The 22,941-nt window shown below is 39.5% G+C and overlaps 1 protein-coding gene across 2 annotated transcripts in view; it reads right to left on the minus strand.

Annotated features, from left to right (window-relative positions):
• Positions 1-15,732: 15,732 nt before the first annotated feature.
• The window catches only part of LOC106879855 (terminal nucleotidyltransferase 5C), a 37,140-nt gene continuing 29,931 nt past the window's right edge, over positions 15,733-22,941 (minus strand). Inside the window, exons 1-2 of one of the 2 annotated variants that reach the window (XM_014929569.3) lie at positions 22,123-22,197; positions 15,733-18,569 (exon numbers count right to left, since the gene is read on the minus strand). In XM_014929569.3, coding sequence (XP_014785055.1) covers positions 16,949-18,517 — 1,569 coding nt within the window. In that variant the 5' untranslated portion in view covers positions 18,518-18,569; positions 22,123-22,197 and the 3' untranslated portion in view covers positions 15,733-16,948. Of the gene's footprint in view, positions 18,570-22,122; positions 22,198-22,941 lie in introns of those variants that run through there. The other variant, XM_089363569.1, reaches the window with a different exon arrangement.

Here is a 22,941-nt window from a genome sequence, read left to right on the forward strand (position 1 = left end):
CTCAGCCCAGGTCTTCCTGGGCCTACCTCTTCCACGGGTTCCCTCAACTGTTAGGGTGTGGTACTTTTTCACGCAGCTATCCTCCTCCATTCTCACCACATGTCCATACCAGCGCAATCGTCTCTCTTGCACGCCACAACTGATGCTTCTAATGTTCAGCTTTTCTCTCAAGATACTTACACTCTGACGGGTATTCACATTGACATTACACATCCAACGGAGCATACTGGCTTCATTCCTTGCGAGCTTACGTATGTCCTCAGCAGTTACAGCCCATGTTTCACTGCCATGTAGCATGGTTGTTCGTACGCATGCGTCATACAGTCTGCCTTTTACTCTGAGTGAGAGTCCCTTTGTCGCCAGCAGGGGTAAGAGCTCTCTAAACTTTGCCCAGGCTATTCTTATTCTAGCAGCTACACTTTCAGCGCACCCACCCCCACTACTAACTTGGTCGCCCAGATAGCGGAAGCTATCGACTACCTCTAGTTTTTCACCCTATATATATATATGTATGTTTGTATGTCATTGTTCAGTTTTATTTCAAGATTTCTTGCCAATAGAGAAAGAGCCGGTTTCTACCCTAGATCCAAGGCTCCTTCATTACAATTTCAACATCAACAACAGGGAATTCTTGTGTATGTATGTGCAGATTTGCATGTTTTATGTATGTATGTATATGTGTAGATTTGTATGCTTTGCTTTGTGTATATGTCTTCTCATACATATAGTTGCATATCTAGACATGCTCATATATATTTAAATGATAAACTTCTGAAAAGTTTTACAGATTTTTACAGTTCCAGTGATGGATTGGATCTGTAGTCTTCAAATCAGCTTTCTCCTTTCTGGTTTTGAGAATTCTAATTTCTCAAGATTGGTATTTATGCAGTGTGTTTACGCATGTATGTATGTATGTATGTATGTATGTATGTATGTAAATATGTGTGTGTGCGTGTGTGTCACACCTACACATCCGTGCATATATTTATACAGATATGAATGGGAGTATATTTGACAGACATAGTACTTCAAGGGAAGTAACTCTTCTTGTGGCATTTCCAACTCCATCATTCTCGTTTCCCACTTTCCTATGGACCTTTAAACTCCGTTTATTTCTGGCTTTGTATTTCATTGCTGCAAAGGGCTCTGAGCACTGGCCCTTATTGCTGGATATAGGCAAAGATTTCTACCTTTAACACATTACATATCACCCAGTTTTAACGCCATGACCGGTGACGTTGCCTGATGTGCGGACAGACGGGGGCAGTCAGACGCTTTCCATACTCATGGTCGCTGTAGCCCAGTGTTTCTCAACAGTTCTTTACCACTGGCCCCTTGATTCCTACTTTCCTTGAGTGGGACCTCATAATCATTCGATGTTTAAAAAAAATCATATGATATAGGATTACAATGGGCGCAGCTATGGCTGCGTGGTAAGAAGTTTGCTTCCCAATCACATGGTTCCGGGTTCAGTCCCACTACGTGGCACCTTGGGCAAGTGTCTTCTACTATAACCCCAGGGAGACAAAAGCCTTGTGAGTGGATTTGGTGGATGGAAAAGGCGGTGCTCCAGCATGGTGGTTTCAGCAATGTTCCCCCATTTGTAAGTATTCGGAGAATGTGTCCTGTTTGAGGATGCCTACTTCACTTCATTCCATGGGTTCGTGGAAAACCTTTAAAGGGTCGTCTGAGGTGCTGAAATAAATAAATGAACTGTGGGATGACATCAGCGGCTGGGGAGCTGACTGGAACTTGGGAGCCGACCGGAAGAGGAAGGGCGCGGAGATGACACGCGCACAGGTGGGGAGAAATTGCGTCCTTTTCGATTGGGGAAGCCGTGAGTGCAGGACGTGTCAGTACTTCGTCAAGGTGAGGGAATGCAGCTGCTATTTTTAGCATTTCGGGATGGGCCACCGCGTGGAAGGATACGTTACCACACGACAGGTCTGCGCCAACGAAGAAAAGGTAGGTGTCTTACCTCTAATCTCCCGCATTCTTTACAAGCTATTTCGGCAGCTAAAATTAGGATCGCTAGCGACATTATCAGGCCCTTTAATGGTGGGGGCGATGTAGTGGCCTGGATGTGTAAAATCAGGCTTGTGGCGAGATTGCAAGGCATTAGCGACTTATGGCACTATATTTGGAAGGGAGCGCATTGACTCTATATTTCGAGATGGACGAAGAAGAAGGACTGAGCGAGGAGAAGATTGAGCGACGTTTGAGAGAGGCTTACACCGGGTGTGTGTATACAGCCTTTATTAAACTGGGAACAATTAGATGGACGGGAGAGCAGGTGGATGAATATGTGGCGGAGGTGCGGAGGCTGACCACGCTGGCTGGGTTTACGGGAGAAGGCCTGGACAGAGCAGCGTGACTGGCGTTCGTGAGTGGGTTCCCTGACGACGTAAGGATTCGACTGCAGCAATTGGTCTGGTCGCAGTCCAATCACAGAAATCACTTTAAAAGGTGAACAAATTTAAATATCCCGCTCATCACTATCTTCTTGTAAGAACATTGTTTTATTGTAATTTTACTCTATGTAAAATCTACGCAAGTTTAGCTCCATTCCTAACCCTAACCATCTTGCACTTTGCCTGGAATTCACTTAGGCTTTGTGAAATAAAAACTAGTTGATTTCAACTAATATAGAAAATTTATTGTGTTCTGCCTGATTCTGTTTCAACCATTCACATGTTTTTACAGTTTTTTCGGTTGATCGATCGACCAAAGGTTTCCGCCTCCCTATTATATTTTACAGTTCATTTTCCTGTCTTTTTGTGTGTTTAATTCTGTGCAAAATATAACACATACACCTCTGGGGGTTTTTTTCAGTCGGTTCATTACTGTTGCCTTTTCTCCCCTCTGTTACCCGTTTCTGACGGTCTTTAGGCCGTTTCAGCATGGTCTAACAGACTCCTGAAATGAACTGACTCGTCCGCATTAAAATTCTGCTCTTAAAATAGTTGTCCTGTCTTAATCAACGCAAAGGGAGATAACTAAACAGATCTTAAGAGTAATCTCCCTTGCATTGCTAAGCGTTTATTCTTTCAGCATTTTTTTTTATTTTTTGCCTTGGCGGATATTTGTCTTCGAAAATTAGACCAATCTTGGATGCCGTCGACTTATATGGTCAAAGACCTTCCCAATACGATCGTTCTTGTATTTTTAAGGTTACGTAGGACTATGCTATCTTCTGTTACGACCCAGTTTAAATCGCTGGTATGTAATCTAAGAGATTTGGTTGTTATTTCTAGCAGTTTTTTTTTTTTTTTTTTTTGAAATAGCGTTAGACTGCAAGTTGTTACTGCTTCTCTCTATGTGTGTGTGTGTTAACAGTAGCACTCGAGAGCGACCTGACATTCTCTTTTTGGCCAATTCGCAACAGGTAGGTCAATTGGAAGGCCACTCTTGTGCTTCAAAGACAGATTAAAAGACCATCTTAAACGATGCAACATTCCCTTTTCTTCCTGAGAAAACAAGACATCAGAACGCAGGACTTGGCACCAGTCCTACTTCTCCTCAGTTCAAACATTGAAGCGAAGTCGAGTCCAGCATTGGGACCAACTTCATGCAAGCATGAAGGCACGCTGGCCAAAATGCTGCTCCTCTAAATGGAAACCTTACCTATCATTGTGGTTTTGTGGCATCGATCAAAGCAGGCCTTGCCATCCACTCAAGAAAACACTTCATGCATCATCCACAAGCACTCTGGCAGACTGAGTCCCTAACTGGTGCCATTTGCTGAAAGGTTTGCAAGGCTCCAGCTGGCCTCAACAGACACATTCGTGTCCTTAGAACATGATTACTGTTCTATTTTACTGATCCTTTATTTGTCGTTCATGACAAGAGAATCCATCATCATCATCATCATCATCATATATTTAGAGAGAGAGAGAGAGAGAGAGAGAGAGATGTGTATATATATATATGTACATATACACATATACATGCATACATACATACTATACACACACCACACACACACATATACACATGTATATATATATATATATATATATATATATATATATATATATATATATATATGCATACATACATACATACGTGCATGCATAATACACACACACACACACACACACACACAAGATTGTTCAGCTTGGTTAAACAGTGAGTTGCTTTTTTTTTTGTTGTATTTTCTCAAATCTCTTTCATTGCTGTTTGCAACATTAGTCGTTTGTTAACGACGTGCTCTGGTTCAATTCCACTCCTTTATTATTAACTGATTGATTGCAAATAATAATGAAAGAACTTTGACCAAAAAGAACAAAAAAATAACAAGCAAACGCCTTACTGTTTAAACAAGTTGAACAATCGATTAGTTAATAATAAAGAAGTGGAACTGAACCAGTGCATGTGTTAATAATATTGGCATAATGACCCTCCCTAGACACAACAACATATATACATATACGTGTGTGTGTGTGTGTGTGGAACTCAATATACACATGCTTCAGAACAAGGTTTTAGACGAGTACAGAGTGATGTAAGTGTGTGTGTGTGTGTGTGTGTGTGTGTATGTGTGTGTGTGTAGAAACTTTGTGCTTCTGTTGTCATCAGAGACGGAGGGAAACCAGTGGAATTCATAACATAGAGTTACCAAGTTACCAAGTTTTATCATGTGTTTCCAAATGTACGGCTGAGTGTATCATAATGATGAGGACATGTTGTGTGCTGGATTAATGTGTGTGGTAGTGGGGACCTTGTGTGTGTGAAGGTGAAGATTGTAGTGTGCTGGTGCAGAAATATTATGTGAATGATATTCTGACAATGAGGAAAGCATTTGTGTCCTTGTGTCCAGTGTCTTGGTCAATGGTTAAAGTCACCAATATTTGGTCATCATCAAGTGATGGTCATGTGTGGGTTGGTGACTTTGTAACAAGCTCAGTCCATTGGGCAGTTGGCCAGACCAACTTTAACTGACCAATGGCATTAACTTGAGAAATTGGCAATTTGTTGAGATCATTTGGACTTGAATGAATTTGTTTGTTAAATTGGTGGACGGTTAATTAGTGGATTGTTAATTAGAAGGGTAATGATAGTGGTGGTGGTGGTGGTGGTAGTGGTGGAGACAGCAGTGGTGGTAATGGTGTGCTAGTGTATTAAGTGGTTGGAGGTGGAACATGTGTGTATGTATTTATATATATTTATATATATATATACATATGTATTACACACATACACACATATGTATGTATATACATAGTTATATCTATATGTGTATATACATATGTGTGTGTGTGTGTATGTATATATATACATATATATAATTTTTAGAGAATCCTGTATCTGGACAAGAAGCACACTCTAAAAGGTAGGGCAGTCTATATTTTTTCCTGGTGAAGGTCAGTTTATGGGGTTACTCCGGGTTTCCCATCCATAAATGGTTTAACTTTATAGCGTATCATTGGACCCTAAGACCTGTTGGCCTACAACCTCTTTGAAATAATCCAGGCTTTCCCCTTCATATTTTAAAGAGGTCATAGGTCAACTGGTTTTGGGGTCTGATGATATGTCATAAAGTTAAACCCTTTATGGACGGGAAAGCCAGGGTGACCCAATAGACTGGCCTTCACCAGGAAAAAAAATATATATGTATATATATATATATATATATATATATATATATATATATATATATATATATGTATGTATGTATGTATGTATATATATATATATATATATATATATATATATATATATATATATATATGTATGTATGTATGTATGTATATATATATATGAATCATAAGTAGGCTTTGTGCTAATGTTTATGTGAAATGTTTTCGAAGTCTATCCATTCACCAATCCTTCATAAACTCATATCATTGTTTGTGTTTATTTCTGTCAATGACTCCGTGTCTGTTTTCACAAACAATAACTCAACCAACTCTCATTGAATTTGTGCATACATATATATATATATATATATATATATATATATATATATATATATTATATATGTGTGTGTGTGTGTGTATGTTTGTGGTTTTTTTTGTGAATTCTCCCCATATATATATATATATATATATATATATATATATATGTATGTATGTGTGTTTGTATATATATACATATGTGTATACATACGTGTATACATATATATATATGTATATACATATATATATGTATGTATACATATATATATGTAATTATTGAGTGTTAACCACATGAGTGTTAACCCTGGATTTGGCCTTAGAAATCTAATCCCTGGGACAAGGCTGTCTGTATGATGGCAGTCTGGAGATTATTTCGTTTCTCAAATAATGCTTTGAATATCCACAAAAAACAGGTGGAGTTTTTAGAATTCTAAGAAATGAGAATGGAGAGAACAATTCTTATTTCCTTGATTTACAATTATCTCTTTGAAAATTGATCCCATGAGTATAACTACGTCATATATATATATATGTGTATGCGTGTGAGTGTGTGTGTGTGTATAAATACATATGGTTCCATTAACATGTGTTTCATCATATATATATATATACATGGGGAAATACACAAATGTTAATAGAACCATATATATATATATATATATATATGTGTGTGTGATTCCATTAACATATGTATATGTCATCATACACACACACACACACCTACATGAGATCACTGCTATATGTACAGGGTGTGTCAGCTTTTTTAGGTCATTTGTATGAATTTAGGAAAAAAAAAAAAAAAAAAAATATGCACAGCTCTTGAAAGAAAAGCTGTATTTGGAAAGAAATTTGGTAGAAATGATTTTGAGAATCCTTTTCTTCAATGAATGCCCTGTTTGCAACAATGGCTGCTTCAATAAGGGGCTGGAAGCACTGATTTTGCCTGAATCACATCATCTTGATCAATTTTGGGTGTAACTACTGGTTAAGGTAGACTTGAGACATTGTGTGGTGTTGTTAATTGACCTCTCTCTTGACCTCTACGCCTCATACATAACTGTCCAGTGGACTGAGGTCTGGTGAGGTTGGAGGTCAAGTGTCAGGTAGAACATTATCATGGAGATTGACCCACATCCATGGGGTTTGCGTTGTCCTAGCCTCATGAGACTGTGCAGAATCTTGTTAGAAGACCATCTCCCGTTGTGTACTCTGTCTATCCAGCACCTTGTAACTTTCTCCAACACCTCTGTATAGACAGTGGCATAGATTCTTAAGCCCTGTGAAAAAACTAAATGTTTCCTTCTCGGGCCATGACAGGCTCAGGAGGACTGGTTTCTTGGTTTCAGTGGCGTATGTATTCTCCTCTTGGCACTAGCATAGTTAGAGTGTGTGCCACCTGGGGCGACCCTTCCGTTTGCTGCTCCCCTCACTCCACAAAAAAAATACATATTGCCTACAGCAGACCCAGAAGTGCTGCCCAGGGTGGCCCCGCCCCTCCCTGCTATGCTAGTGGATGTCGGGCCATCACAGGATTAACTCATTTTTGTCAGCTGAGTGGACTGGAGCAATGTGAAATGAAGTGTTTTGCTCAACACAACATGTCGCCTGGTCCAGGAATAGAAACCACAACCTTGCGATCATGAGTCCAACACCCTAACCACTAAGCCACGTGCCTCCACATAGACTCTTAAGCCCTGTGAAGAAAAAAAAAAGATGAGGATGTATGGTTGCTGCTGACTGCCAGAGCTACTCCAGTTGTTGAGAACTTAGCTTGCATGACTGGTGGACCCTCATTCAGGTCTCTGCATAAACATCCACCATTCCTTCGGTTCACCTTTGATGTTTTAACTTGTGCTTTGCATGGATCGAACAATTCTCTCTCGTCTCATCTTACATAAACTGACCCCTCTGTATCACATCCAACTTGTACTGGATGTCCTTGTGCACAACACTTCTAATGTGGAATTCTGAAACTCTGAGGTCCTTTGAATTGGTCCACATTTAGTTGCTGATGTTGGATTCTTCGTCAGCATATTGCAACTTATCTCTGTATCACTATGCCTTCTCATTTGGTGGCTCAACCTAAGACCTGACATTATCTGACTGAAAAGTAAAAACAAATAAGTTAGAAGTAAGTTTAGGGCTCTTTTGAAAGAGGTGTCTCTCCCTCAAAACACTGACATACCCTTTATTTTATTTCATTGTTTGTACACTCCACCACATTTTTTTGGTGCAGCCCACCCCTAAAAAGAAAATCCAGGTTTTGGGATCTGGCCCAAATATTATTCAAAAGGTGTAGAAACACTGGACTTGGCTCCTTACAGTTTTGTAATTTTGTTGATGATGCTGACCCCTACGTTCTAGAGTAGGAGGAAGGCTATGGTATCCCTTTTAGAGCTGGGCAACAACAAGGTACCATACTGGGACAAAAAGGTGTTCAGGCACCCACTCCAGAGCCCTGATACCAGTTTCAGAACAATCCAATGAAAGGTAGAATACCCAGGCTTGCTTTCAGAATTAATCAAGCATTTAATCACAATATGAAATAAACAAACATCATAACAACAACAACAACAAGATTATTTCAAAATAATTTATTCTGATTTTTATAATTTTAATCTTTTAATATTTTTTTGGGGGAGTCTTTTGTGTTTTTCTTTTTTTTTGGAAAATAGTTTATGTTTTTTTTTTGTCTTTTTACATTTTATCTGTACAAGAATGTCCATAAACATGTATACAATGGTGTGTGTATACAGTGGTGTGTGTGTGTGTATACAGTTGGAGTGGAGGAGGATGTATACACAGGTTAAACTGTTGATATCACAAAAAAAGTGTGGAGGGGAGAGTGTGGGGGGCTGGGGGGTAAATAAATTTGCTACAGGGTTTTGCTTTGCAATTCTAAAACCTGCAGTGAGACACAGATGTCTGAGAGAATAACAAGACTGAGTACGGATACTGGCAGCCCAACTGGGCCACACATTTTGGGAGTGAGGGGCAGGAAAGAGTTGATAAACAAAATAACAAAGAAAAGAAAAAAAAAATAATATATATATATATATATCAGCCCTGATACATGACTGGTACTTCCTTTCATTGACCCCAGAAGGATGAAAAGTAAAGTTGACCTTGTCAGGTTTGGACTTGAAACGTAAAAAGGGGACAAGATAATAGGAAAAGAAATAGGGGACAGTCCCTAAAAGTTAAAAAGAAAAGCATTTCCACACACACATACAGCTCACACAATCAGCCGAGTTATTTAGCTCAATAGAGAAATATTTTACAATCTCAAAGAATATCATGGGGTCAACTTTTGACCCTCAAAATAGCAATTTAGCCCTCCTTTTAACCAATACTGAGAGTCTGGTGGCATTAGCCCAGCAAGAGATGAGGGCAGCACCAGCTCAATGAGAAGTGGTACCAGAACCGGTTCAGTGAATGAGAGATGAGAGGTGGCACCGGCTCAGTAAGTGAGAGAGATGAGGGTGGCACCAGCCCGGTGTTAAGTTTTCATTTACAAACTCCCCCCCCCGCCACAAAATTCTCTCATGAAACTCAAAATAATGTAGATTCTGCTAACATTTGCACTTATGTACACCAGAGTGCATAGCATGTAAATTGTGTGTGTGTGAGTGTGGGTGGCAGAGCTGATTAAGAAAAAATATATAAGTTAGGAGAACTGAAAAACAAAGTAATTTAGAAGACAAAGGTCAGTGGAGGTCAGTTATTGGAGTGGATGGGGTTAAATGATGTGGGTAGAGAGAGAGAGAAAGAAAGAGAGAGAGAGAGGGGGGGATTAATTATATCCAGAAATAATTTCATGAACAGAAAAGGTAAAAAAAAAAAATTTTTTAAATCTGAAGTGTAACATGAATAAAAGTGAGGATTGCCGGGAGATTTCAGAGTAGGGCTTGTGCAGCAAGGGGGGGTGGGGTGTGTGTGTGTGTGTGTGTGTGTGTGAGTGTGTGAGTGTGTGTGAGTGTGTGTGTGTGTGTGTGTGTGTGTGTGTGTGTGTGTGTGTGACTGCCACAATAATCCAGTGTTTTTTGGAAGTACAGCAACTGCAAGTTCTATTTGGTGATATAACCATTGATAGAGAAAGAAAGACCTGACGATTGCAATGGTGGTGGATCCACCCTCTTAGAGCAAGAGAGGGGGGGGGAATTAGAAAAGAAAGAGAAAAAATTAACTATAATTATGAATTAATAATGAGGATGAAGAAGAATTCTAAGGGCTAGAAATACTGTGTGTGTGTGTGTGTGTGTGTGTGTGTGTGTGTGTGTGTGTGTGTGTGTGTGTGTGTGTAGACACACACAGTGGAACTGAAGATCATACCAAATTCCTATTGTGTTGGAGTTGGACTTCCTTTGTTGAGGGTGACAGACAACGCAGGTGTGTGCAGTGGTGGGGACTAGCGTTTATGACACAGACACAGCTGAATAATCAAAGTGTTTGGTCCAAAATTTAATAAGCAGTGTCCTCAAAGTGGTTTTTTTTTCTCTTGCATTTTACCATTATTATCATTATATAACATAAATCATTATCACCATCATTCCAAGTTCAAATTCCTCTTGGGTCAATTTGCTTTTCATCCTTTTGGTGTGTGAGTGGGGGGGCGTCGTCCAATCAAGTACCAGCTGAGCACTGGGAGTCACTGTAACCGACTTAACTCCACCCTCCCCTGAAATTGCTGGCCTTGTGCCAAAATTTGAAAATTACTATTATTATACTCAACTAACTGGGTTCCAACCCTAAAACTACAACCACCAGCAAGAAAGGGGTCACTTTGGCCCTTGCATCATCAGACAGATCCTGGGGTCTTAAGAGTAGGGTACCTGCCCCGCCTTGAAATTCCTAAAGGCAGTTTCTCTCCAACCCTCCAGAAATGAGAACAATATCCTTTTGTTTTTTCTTGGTTTTGCCACCCGTTTTTATTTTTTTGTTCTTTTATTTGATGATACCCTCCCCTTGTTTTTGGTAATCCATGTTTGGATTGTCATCCAACATTTTGGGCCCTTGTGGCTAATATATATATATACATCAATAGTTTTAATAATTTCTTTTGACTAGATGGACACAAGACTGTTTTAGAAAGTAGGATGTAATGTATAAATGAACTGGACTGGACCGCAGTATATTATTGGTAGTTATTTTTAATCTTGTGGGAGTGGGGGGGGGGAGAACAAATTTTTTTGTGCATTTACACAACCCTTTGAATATTCAATCTGGACCCTTCTCTCTGAACTGTTCTACCATCACCAATATTCTATAAAACAGAACAAGGCCAGAAGGAGAAAGAGTGTGTGTGTGTGTGTGATCAACCGAAACCCTTCATCATTGCAATCAATGGAGTGCCAATATTCTTGGAAGAGAAAGGGTTTGTCAACACCAGCTCCAGTACTTGACTATTTACTTCATGGACACTAAGGTTGAAAGGCAAAGTTAATCTCTGCAGTATTTGAACTCGCAGTGCAGGTACATTCGCTTAAGTCAATTCCAGTATTTCACTGGTATGGTATTTCATTTTATCAAACACCTGAACAATGAATGACGTACCAGGGTTTGAACACATGATTCAAAGGGCTGTAAGGAAATACTGCTTAACATCTGACACTAACCATTTGTCACTCCACATCTGCCCTTCTCTTAATAGTTTCTAATAGGCCAGAAATTGGGTGTTGGTGGTCATGGGGTTTAGTTGATTAAATCAACCCCAGTAGTTGACTGGTACCTTATTTTATAGACCCTCAAGGGATAGAAAGTTGACCATGGCAGGATTTGAACTTAGAATAAACACCCCAGGCATTTTGTTGGATGCTCTTATGATTCTGCCATTCCTAATAATCCTTTATTTTGGCACAAGGCCAGCAAATTTAGGAAGAGTAAAGTTGAATATATCAACCCCCAGTGTGTAACTGGTACTAATGAACCCCAAAAGGGTGAAAGACAAAGTTGACTTCAGTGGAAATTGAACTCGGAACAAAGATGGATGAAATACCAAACAATCATAATATTAGTTACTAATAGGAGTACAAGGTTAGAATTAGGAGTGGGTGGAGTGTAGGGCAGAGGTATATTATAAAAAAAATTTGATCCCAGTATCTCACTGATATTTTATTGAACCAGGAATTATGAAAGTAAAACGTAAATACTGCAGGAATATTAACTTTCTGATTCTGTCAAACCACTGCACAAAATTCTGATTTTGGCACAAGACCAGCAATTTTGAGGTGAGTCAGTTACATCATTCCCAGTACTTGACTGATACTTAAATCCCACCCCTTAAAGGATGAAGAGTGGAGTTGAACTCAGAAAGTAAAGAGCCAAAAGAAATACTGCTAAGCATTTGTCTTATGTGCCAATGGTTCAGCCAGCTTGCTGCTGCAAGAGGTTCAAGAGCTGAAATTTGGGGGATGTGGGGGTGAGGAGTGGTGGTCAGTTTCATCGACACCTGTACTAGATGAAAGGCAAAGCTGACTTTGGTGCAATTTGGACTCTGGACATAAAGCTGGAAGAAACGCCACAAAGCATTTTGTCTCATGATTCTACCAGTTCGCTTTTAGCATCAGCACAAAGCCAGAAACTGTGTAGGTAGTGGTCAGTCAGTTAAACTGAGCTCAGTACTTCACTGGTACCTTATTTCATCAACCCCGGAAGGATGAAAAATAAAGCCAACGTCGACAGGATTGACCTCAGAATGTGAAGAACTGGAAGAACCACCACAGAGATTGTTATACTCTGCTCTTGCAACAATTCTACCAATCAGAATCTTAGTTCCTAACCTAGTTGGAAGGGGTTAGCTGATACGGTTGACCCCTGTATTCCACAGGTACTTCATATTCTTATCGACCTAAGAAGGACGAAAGGCAACACTGACCTTGGCCAGGGAAACTGAAATATTGATTTCAAATTTCTGGTACAAGGCCGGCAATTTCTGGGAAGGGGACAAGTTGATTACATTGACCCCATTGTTCAACTGGTACTTATTTCATCAGCCCTGAAAGGACGAGAGGCAAAGTTGGCCAATGGCAAAAAATGTTTTCTGCCTCTGACAAGTCTCATCCAAAGAATTATTATTATTATAAAGACCTTTTTATTTTTTATTTTGTAGACAAAAGCAATTCATCAAATGGAGTCAGTCTTAATATATAACTGGTACAATATATAAGGTACCATAGATATTACTGGTACTAAATCTTACCGCTTTTGATAGAATTTGAACCCAGAAGTTAAACAAGGTAAAAAAAATTGATCACATCTTCCAAAAATTAATGCCCTCATTAATGATAAATAATTATTACAGATTAATATTAATGAAATTGTGAAAACAAATGTAACATGCAACAGAAAATATATCTATATGGGAACAAAGAACACCTTTGTGGTGGGCGAGTCAGGCAGGGGAGTGGTGTGTGTGTGAGCTACGTGGTAAACAGACTTATGAGAAATATCACATCAATATCACAAGATAAATATGAAATGTATGGTTGCTTTATCCCTCATAGCTGATGCCATACTGGAGACATGTGTGTGTGTGTGTGTGTGTGTGTATGCTTGCACACGTGCACATACACACACAAACATATATCACTTGTTTCTGTCTTTCTGCAAAGACTGGAATGAGAAACTCAAACAATTTCTGAAACTTTCAGCTTTCAATAAAATCCTATGCGTTTATCTTTAGATTTGTTTATGTGTGTGTGTGTGTGTGTGTGTGTGTGTGTGTGTGTGTGTGTGTGTGTGTGTGTGTGCGCGCGTATAGGGGGTGGAGAGAGATGACTGATGTGAGAGAAGAAGACCAGGAGAGTGTGTGTGGGTGTGGGTGTTGAAAGTGGTGACTTGTGCAAGAAAGTGAAAGTATTTTGACTGAATATGGGAAGTTTATGAAAATAGCGCCACCTACTGACAGATTCTGAGTATAATTGTAATGCACACACACACACACACACACACACACACTTTATAAGACAAAAATGTGTATATGTCTGCAAAATTATACTGCACATATACACACAAAGAACATGACATGGGGTTGGGTGGGGAGCAGACAAACTGTTTATGTGGCAGTGGGGGGTGGGAGTAAGAGTGGACAGTGAATGGAAAGATCTGCCACAGAATTAAAATGTAAACCAGAGACAACAAAGGACAATAAAGAAAAAAACCAGCAAGTCGATTGGGAGGGGGAGGGGAAGGTCGAAAATGTTGAGATCAATTTTAAAAAAGTGCACTTTTAAGATGTGCAGCAGCAGCAAAGCTGGTGCCTTCTTGTTGATCTGACGGTGCACTACAATGTAAGTGATTAACAGCTATAACATATTGTGGCTTAGAACTCGGTGTGTATGTGTGTGTGCAATTGTGTATATATGTATACTTGTGTCTATGTATGCATACTGTATGTGTGCAAATGTGTGTGTGTATGCTTGTGTGCATGCATGCGTAAACACCATATTGACAAATTTTCACCTCCATATGTCTAAGAAATAATGTTTACAGAAAACATCCGAGAGATAAGATTTTCAAGAGCAGAAAAAAGGATCAAGTAAGATGACATTTAAAGGGCCCAAGGAGGGCCTGGAATATTTATGATGCTTTTATGGGTAAATTGAGGATCCAGAAGAGGAAGGGTTCTGGGGGAATTAAGGATCTGGGAGAATAAGACCTTCAGTGTAGATGAAGGACCTGGAAGCAAGAAGAAGGACTTAATCATCTTCAGTATAAAAAGGATTAATCCATCAACAAGGGTCCGAATAAAGATGAAGAGGTATAGAGGGAGAGAGAAGGGGGCAGTGTGCGTGTGTGTGTGTGTCATAGAAGTATATAGATTTTAAGAAGCTATATTAGAATAACCCCCACCAAAAACAAAAGGAAAAAAAAAAAAAAAAAAAAATCAAGCAGAGACCTCGAACTTGCTCTAACATTAAAACAAACCCTAATATGTACATTTATCATTGTTGTTGTTAGTTCTTATTGGTATTGATCAGTTTGGATTTAGATATGAGGCAACAACAACCTTTGAGATATAATTAATAATCAAGTAAGCTAAAGTAAAATTAAAAGTGACAAACCCAACAACATACAAGATTTTTTTTTTTTGTAGAATCCAAAAAGGTTTATGTTGAATGAGAGGTGGGCTATACAGAGACGAGGGGCAAAAAGATGCAGAATGTGTGTGGGAACACTATATGTATGTATACATATATGTGTGTGTATATATATATATATATATACATATATATATATATATATATATATACACATGCACACACTTATAATTTATTTATAAATAAATTATATATATTCTTATATATATATCTTATGTATATATAATATGTAAGAACAAACTCATCACAAAAAAACTCCGAGCCAGTACTTAGGTTACATGCACGCCCACACATGCACGTCTGTCTGTAGAAAGATTAAATGTTGCACAGCACTTTAACAAGACAGTGAATGTGAAGGGTGTGTGTGTGTGTGTGTGTGTGTGTGTGTGTGTGTGTGTGTGTGTGTGTGTGTATGGAAGGGGACTGGAGGCAGAAATAGTTTGACTAACTCTTGAGACAGGAACAAACATAACTGATCCTTAATGTAGCTGCAGAAGAAGGGGGTTAAACAAAAAGAAAAGAAAAAGTAAAAAGATAGTGACAAAAAGAAAAAAAGTTGGGATTTGTGAGTCCTTGTATGTATGTGTACGTGTGTGTGTGCATATGTGAAGGGGATCCCAGCCCCAACCAGCAACTGAAGCATGGTCAATAATTTGATAACTTTGTTTTCCTTGAGTGTATCACCTCTCAGAAAGAGAAAAACTATAAAAACATCAACAGTAATAATAATAATGATAATAATAAATGGTTTCTGATTTAGGCACAAGGCCAGCAGTCTTGGGTTTTTTATTTTTTCCTTGTTCCTCTTTTTTTGAGAGGAGAAAGTTGGTCGATACTATCGACCCCAGTATTTCACTGGTACTTTATTTCATCGACTCCCAGAGAGAGGAAAGGCAAAGTTGACCTCCACCGGGAACTGAACTTAGAGCGCAAAGAACTGGAAAAATACAACGAAGCTCTTTTTTTTTTTCTCTCCCCATGTTCCAACGATTCTGCCAGTCCACCATCCAACAACAGTAATAATAATAATAATAATAATAATAACAATTATAAGCTATAAATGAACAAAATCTCAGAATTGCTAATTGCAATGTGAATCTTTTTGATTTTTTTTTTCATATCTAAATTATACACATAACATGCACGCACGCACGCAAAGAATCAGACATGCAAAGAACATACAATATATATATATATACATCCTAACATACACACACACATACACTCCCTAACATACACATTGGAAAGAAAATTGAAAGAGGAAAAAAATACTAAGTCTTTGAACAGAATTATTCCAAGAAAGAGGAACGTTTCTATTGAAAATATATATATATTTCTCCAGAATCTTCTGGAAACTGAAGTGATGTGGAGTGGGTAGTTTATAAGGGGGCAAGAGGGAGACAGAGAAAATATATTTGTTAGTTTTTTTGGTTTTTTGGTTTGTTTTTTTTTTTTTGCATTGTATGTGTGTGACTAAACTCCTTCCAGACATCCTGTCATTTAATTGTGTATGTATATGGTTGCAGGGAGGGGGGAAGGGGAGAGAGGGGTGAGGAGGAGGAGCAATAGCAGTAGCAGGGAGAGAGAGAGAGAGAGTATGTGTGTGTGTGTGTGTGTGTGTGCGTGTGTGGGAGGGAGTGAGTGAAACAAAAAAGGGGCAGAGGGACCAGGTGAAAAGTGTGAGGTAGACCCTGCTGAGGGTCCATTTTCTTCTTTTTTTAATGTGGTGGTGGGGCAGGAGAAGTAAAAGTAGAAATGAGCAAATAAGAACAAATTCATAAAAAAAAAAAGAAAAAGATATGGAGCTCTGCCATTATAGGGGTAGGGGTGGGTTCAGAGATGGAAGTGGTGAAGTGTAGGGATGGGCATGTGTGTGTGTGTGTGTGTAAGGGAGAGAATGTGGTTAAGGATGTATATACGTGTGTGTGTGTGTGTGTGTGTGTTTGGATGAGGCTAGGAACATTGTAAATAGGGTTGTGGACAAAGTGGACACGAGGAGATGGAACTATTGCCTACTTGATAAAATGGTAAATAACTGTAGTACTGACTGCCGCCACTGGAGTTATTGTAAGGTCCATAGAATACTTGGTCCAAAATCAAATTATTTAAGTTGTCAAACTGTGGTAGTTGAAGGTATTTACTCTGTGCTTTCTGTTCCTGTTCTAGCAGGATCTCACAAGCCAATTGATGTATAAGATTTAGTGTCTGTCTTCGTTCATGGCCCATCAAACAGATTGTGCTGTCGTCAACCACTCGGTAGAGCGTCATCAAGTATTCATATTTCAGATCCTCCTCACCACTAAAATGGTTTGCCAGATAAGCATCCAGCTTCTGTTTTTGTTGCGACAAGTCGCTGAAATCTATGAAAAACCTAGAACACATGTAGCGCTCCATGGCACGGATGTCCACGTTGCCAGCTGGTGTGTAACGCCTCACTAACAGGTTACAATATTTCAGCAAGCCTCCACCCCGGATCTCTTCTGGGTTTCGTGTGGCAATTAGCTTTTCAGTTAAGTGGAACCAGGCTTGTGAAAAGTCCCCATACACACTCTCGGCTTTCACAGTTGGGTAAAAATGTTCGCTGGTCGGAGTGTTGGAAACTTCGTAGAACGTTAACAAACTGTCCAAGATTATCTGAAAGGAATCAACACTAAATTCAAACTGACGTTTCATTTTGTCCACAAACTTAAGCTCCACATTTTTACCTTTATTATTCGAGAGTGATATCAAACTCCAACGGTCGCCATGTTCATTGCACACTTTTACCATTTTCTGAACATAAGCTTCTTTCAAGCTGCAACTGGACATCCTGTCTTTACTGACGCCAGCTGGCAGAAAGTCTAAGAGGCAGCCAAGAACACAATTCTTCACTTTTTGAAGTTCATTCTGGTTGGAGAGATCAATCCCAAATATCAAGTCCAAGTCATTATAAGTCTGAGAAGTATCTGTCTCTAAGACATAGCTGGCAGCACCGCCATTTAGACGCATATCTCGAACATGGACCCCTTCAGATTTCAGCTTTTGGCGAACCAGTTGGATGAGATCCTTCAGTTTAACATCAAGGGTAGGGAAATTGCCACGACCATGGATTGGTATGGATGCCTCCATCACTTCCACAAGTCGCATCAATTGGTCATATTCCAAGACCTTGAAACGACAAGAAGACTGTGTGTCGTCAAGTAATTCTGTTGAGCCGAAAACAAACATCTGATCACTTAGACTTGAGCCATCCTTGTTGCAGTCCTCTTCATCGTAAGCTTCAGTCGGCAGTTCATCTCCTGCCTCTTCTGCCTCGATGTCAACATCGGCGACTGGCTCTACAGTAACCACAGTAACAGCATCAAGGTCTGCAGTCAGCGAAGGTGTCTCAGGTGTTGTCTGGGTGTCATCGGTGTCCTTATCAACCGCAGCAGTGGTGTTGGTGTTGGTGGTGCAACAGACAGCAGCGTCTGCAGGTGCAACTGAAGCAGAAGTGGCTGAACCACTAGATATGGCAACAGCACAAACACTATCCGTAGCCATTGCCAAGAGTTGTCGTCTTTACAACTTTATGGCGGTTTCTGAGGAGCGGATTCTGAAAAGAGAAAGGAAAAAAAAAAAAGATTGTTACAATATTGTTTGGTAATAATACAAAAGTAACAACAAAACATACAGAAATAACCAACAACCACCACTTCTATAACCAACAGTTCCCATTTGTCAAACCAATGAGGTGGTGGTGCTTTGTATAGTCACGCAATCTTCAAAAATAACAGCCAAAACCTCAAATCCTACCATATTTTAAATAAGGAAATGGCATCCCTAAAGAGGCAGGATGGTCCTGACGGGAACGTCTTTAATCATGGGCCTGCTGGATCAGGGCTGACCTGGGGCCAAACACCACCACCACCACCATCATACCACCCCCTTCCTTCCTACACATTCAAATAGCCACAAGATCGGCTGTCTGGACAAACATTACTCTGGTCAACATCTGGACAAACATCTCTGAAGCAACAGACTGAACATAACATTGACCATTTGACCGTCATATTCAGACCAAAACTGAACACAACGGTCGACCACATGCCTTTGACAATATGGCCACCACTCCCAAACACTAGTGGGTGGGGTATCAGATCGAGCTGGGATATGTAACAATAGTAGGGTCCAGCTGATAGAGCCATGGGTCAGTGTTGAGACAGGAGTGACCATAGGCTATTCAACAATACCGTCCACTCAGGTAATAACAACGATGTTGTAAACAGCTGTTCTTAAAAAGATAATTGTGTTTGATTGACCATATTTGGTGATAGTTTCAATACAGAATAGGTGAGAGAGAGAGAGAGAGAGAAGCAGAGTTAAGAGAGACGTTACACTAAGAGAGACGTTGGGAGAAAGAGAGAGATAGAGACAGGTTAAGAGGGAAAGAAAGATTTGGTGACATAGAATCGTAAAGACAGACGTTAAGAGAGAGAGAGAGAGAGATGAGTTAAGAGAGAGAGGGAGAAGAAGAGTTTGTGAGACTCAGTGTCTCGTAAAGAGGGGAAGTGAGGGAGAGAGAAAGAGAGAGCTGTGTGAAGGAAAGTGAGGGAAAGGTTGACAGTGTTGGAAAGGGGGAGAGTAAACACTGAGTATGTGGCCGGTGAGAGAAGGGGAGGAAGGGGAGATTGATGTGATGTGTGCGAGACAGTAAGAGGCAGTCGAGAGAATGTGTGTGTGTGTGCTCGGAGGTGGCCAACTGACGGTGCCAACTCGCCAAAAGAGTGAGATGGAGACGAGAGAGACGAGGGGTGGCGGGGGTAGAGTGCAAGAGGGAAAGATAGAGGTACACGGGTCAGAGTGGTGAAGGGGATGGAGAGAGAGAAAATTAGGGTGAAAGATGGAGAAAATGATAATATAGGACGGTAGCGAGAAGGGAGTAGGAGGAGGAGCGATTGAGTAAGCGATGAAGAGAGAGAGAGAAATGTGTGTGTTGATGACGACAACAGGCAGTGTGACAAGAAGCAATCTATTGGTCGTTTGTATCCTAGCAACGCCTTAGAACTGTATCCTACGTCAACAGGTTCTCGCCTCACCCCCAGCTACACCCTCTATGTCGACAATATGGTGAGAACGGCCTTAGTAAGCAACACGAAATATTGCAGTCTGCTGCACATTTCAGGGTTATAAGATATGTTTAAAACAGATGCGCGGGTTCGTGTTGGAAGTCAGCTTGTAATAGTTACCCTGCTTGTCGTACCCGCCACCGTTACAGCCGATAGAACCAGCGCTAACTACTGTATTTGAACAGAAATACTTAACGCACGGGTTACGTGTTGGCGGGTGTTTAGAAATGCGAACTGTTCGATTAGAAAGATATATAGGTGTGTGTGTGTGTGTGTGTGAGGTTAATATTTTTAGTAATGATGTAAAAGTGAAATAAATCCTAAGTAGGACAATAATAACGACAATAAATAAAAAAAAAACGAAGCTTGTTACTGATATTATTCTAAGAGAAGAAAGTTTTCCACGCCATGTTGAAGGAGAGATGTTACACCACCATCAGTCGAAGTTACACAATATGGTGAACTTTTGCACATGTTCAACACGGTCAAAAGTGAGTGTTTTCGTGTCAGAAGAAGTGAACATACTGGAAAGAGGAAATTTAGTAAGATTTCTACAGGTGGGAGACTTGGGAACGGGAAGTTCTTCAAACCACCGAGGCATCACTTCTCCCTCTCTCTCTCCCACCCTGTTTCTCCCTCTCTCTGACACACGGGGTAAAAAGAGAAGGAAAGAATAAGAGAGAGAGGGGGGAATTTTTAATGTCATTCTATATGGCAGAATTAACCTTATTTTTTCTTCCTTCCCTTCTTCCGTGGTCGGCAAAATAAAACACTCATCGATAACTGTGATTGATTCCAAATATGGCCTCGTGCCAATCTTAAAAACATTATTCCGATAACATATGTGGAGGAAAATACTTTTTAATTTCTTTTTTTATCATTTCTTCCTCTCTTTCGAAACTTTCCATTTATGTAGACACAATAACTGCTGACTTCAAGCAACAAACATACTTTGTCAGCAGTTTATGAAGAAACAAATTTCAAGTGTTCATTAATTTCTTTTTCTTTTAACGGAAATATATTTTCGCTGAATTTCGAGATGCAAGAACACTTGTTTTAAAAAATTACTCTTGGAGAGTTTAAAAGTTTTTGGCAATTGTTATACATTTACGAAACGGCCAAATTCCTGTATTTGCTTCGTTTACTTTCTAAATCTTCATTTTTTTTTCTTGTAAGTTATTTAATAAACGAAAACTTCGGGTGGAAATTTTTTTATAATTTAATTTTTCGTTTTCTTATATATATATATATATATATATATATTTTTTGCGGTCTATGGAATTGTTTTAGAGAATATAGAAAAAGTAAAATACGACAGGAATTGGCTAAAATAATAAGTGAAACAAAACATATATAGGATGGCATTAATATTACAACTATTAAGTAAATTTAAAGAATAAAAAAAAAAACTGAAGCAAAATTCGAAATGAAGAACGGACAACGCAAGAACTTTGGTGTAGAATTTTAGCAGAGTTGACATGACAAGCGAAAGCCGTGGTTCTTTCGGATGTGACAGCAAATAGGTTATATATAGGAGTAGGGGGGAAGAAGTAATTTTTGGCAGCACTTTGAAAAATGACCGAAGGTCTTGGAGTGTTAAAGTCAGAATGAAGATATTGTTGCGAAGACAGAGAAAACGTATGTGTATATATATATATATATATATATATATATATACGGGCGTGTGTAATATATATATATATATATATATATATATATATATATATATATATATATATGGTGATAGAGAGAAGAATTTGGTAGTCTGTGATAGCAGTTAAAAAAGACTGTTTAAGTGTTAACACGTTTTGTGTATTAAATGAGTGCAGTTTTGGTCGATAAAGTCGGCAGAGGAACCCATTCGAATACATAAGTAACAATGACAGTTTTAGGCTGACTTGAAAAGAGAAAGGGCAGCAGAGAAAAAGAGGAACAGAAGATGAAACAGAACCCCTACATGGGCAGAAGAAGAAGAGAGGAGGAAAAAGTAAGGAGAACGAGTGAAGTTATTAAAACATATGTTGAAAGAGAATCATTTACCAGGTGGTATATCCCGGCGTCAGCTGAAGCAGTCCTAATCAGCCAGCTTCTTGCTTCTCCACTGCTGGTCACACTAAGCCAGGGGGGCGGGAACAACAAGAAGCCATGCTCTAACCACGTGACCCGCCGAAAAACTCTTTACTGCGCACTTGTCTTAGATTCCTTAACTCTTACTCTTTCTTTATTTCTCTCTCGCTTTCTGACTCTCCTCTTCTCTCTGTTCGGCTCACTCTTCCTTTCTCTCTTTCTCTTCCTCCTCTCACTTACCTTTTCTCTCTCTCTCCTCCCCTTAATCTTTCTTCCTTTCTCGCATGTTCTCTCACACTTCTATCTATCTCTTCCATTCTGTCTCTCTTTTTCTCACTCTTACTTTATCTTTTCCCCCCCTCCCTTCTTATTCTCTCTCTCTCTCTATCTCACCCTCTGTCACCATTTCACACACACACATACACACACATGCTATCTCTCTCTCTCCGATTCTTTCTCCTTTACTCTATCTTCCTCTCTTCTTCTTTCTCTGACTTTGTTTTCTTCTCTCTCTCTATCTTTCACACGTTTCTTCTCTCTCACTTTCTGTATCTCCACCTCTCTCTACCATCGTGACCCTCTCTCTCAGAACAAACAGTTTAACCACCAAATCTTAAACTTGATTACGACTGGTTTCCACAAAGACAGAGAGAAAGGGGTGTCAGTGAAGAAGACGATGGTAGCAGGCTCATTCACCACCACCCCCACCACCTGTAATATTACTGATAATAGCAGTAGTAGTAGTGGCAGTGGTTGTTATTACCATTAGTAGTATTATTATGGGTAGCCGTA

Source organism: Octopus bimaculoides, chromosome 15, assembly GCF_046866305.1.
Source record: "Octopus bimaculoides isolate indiv1 chromosome 15, ASM4686630v1, whole genome shotgun sequence".
NCBI lineage: Eukaryota > Metazoa > Mollusca > Cephalopoda > Octopoda > Octopodidae > Octopus > Octopus bimaculoides.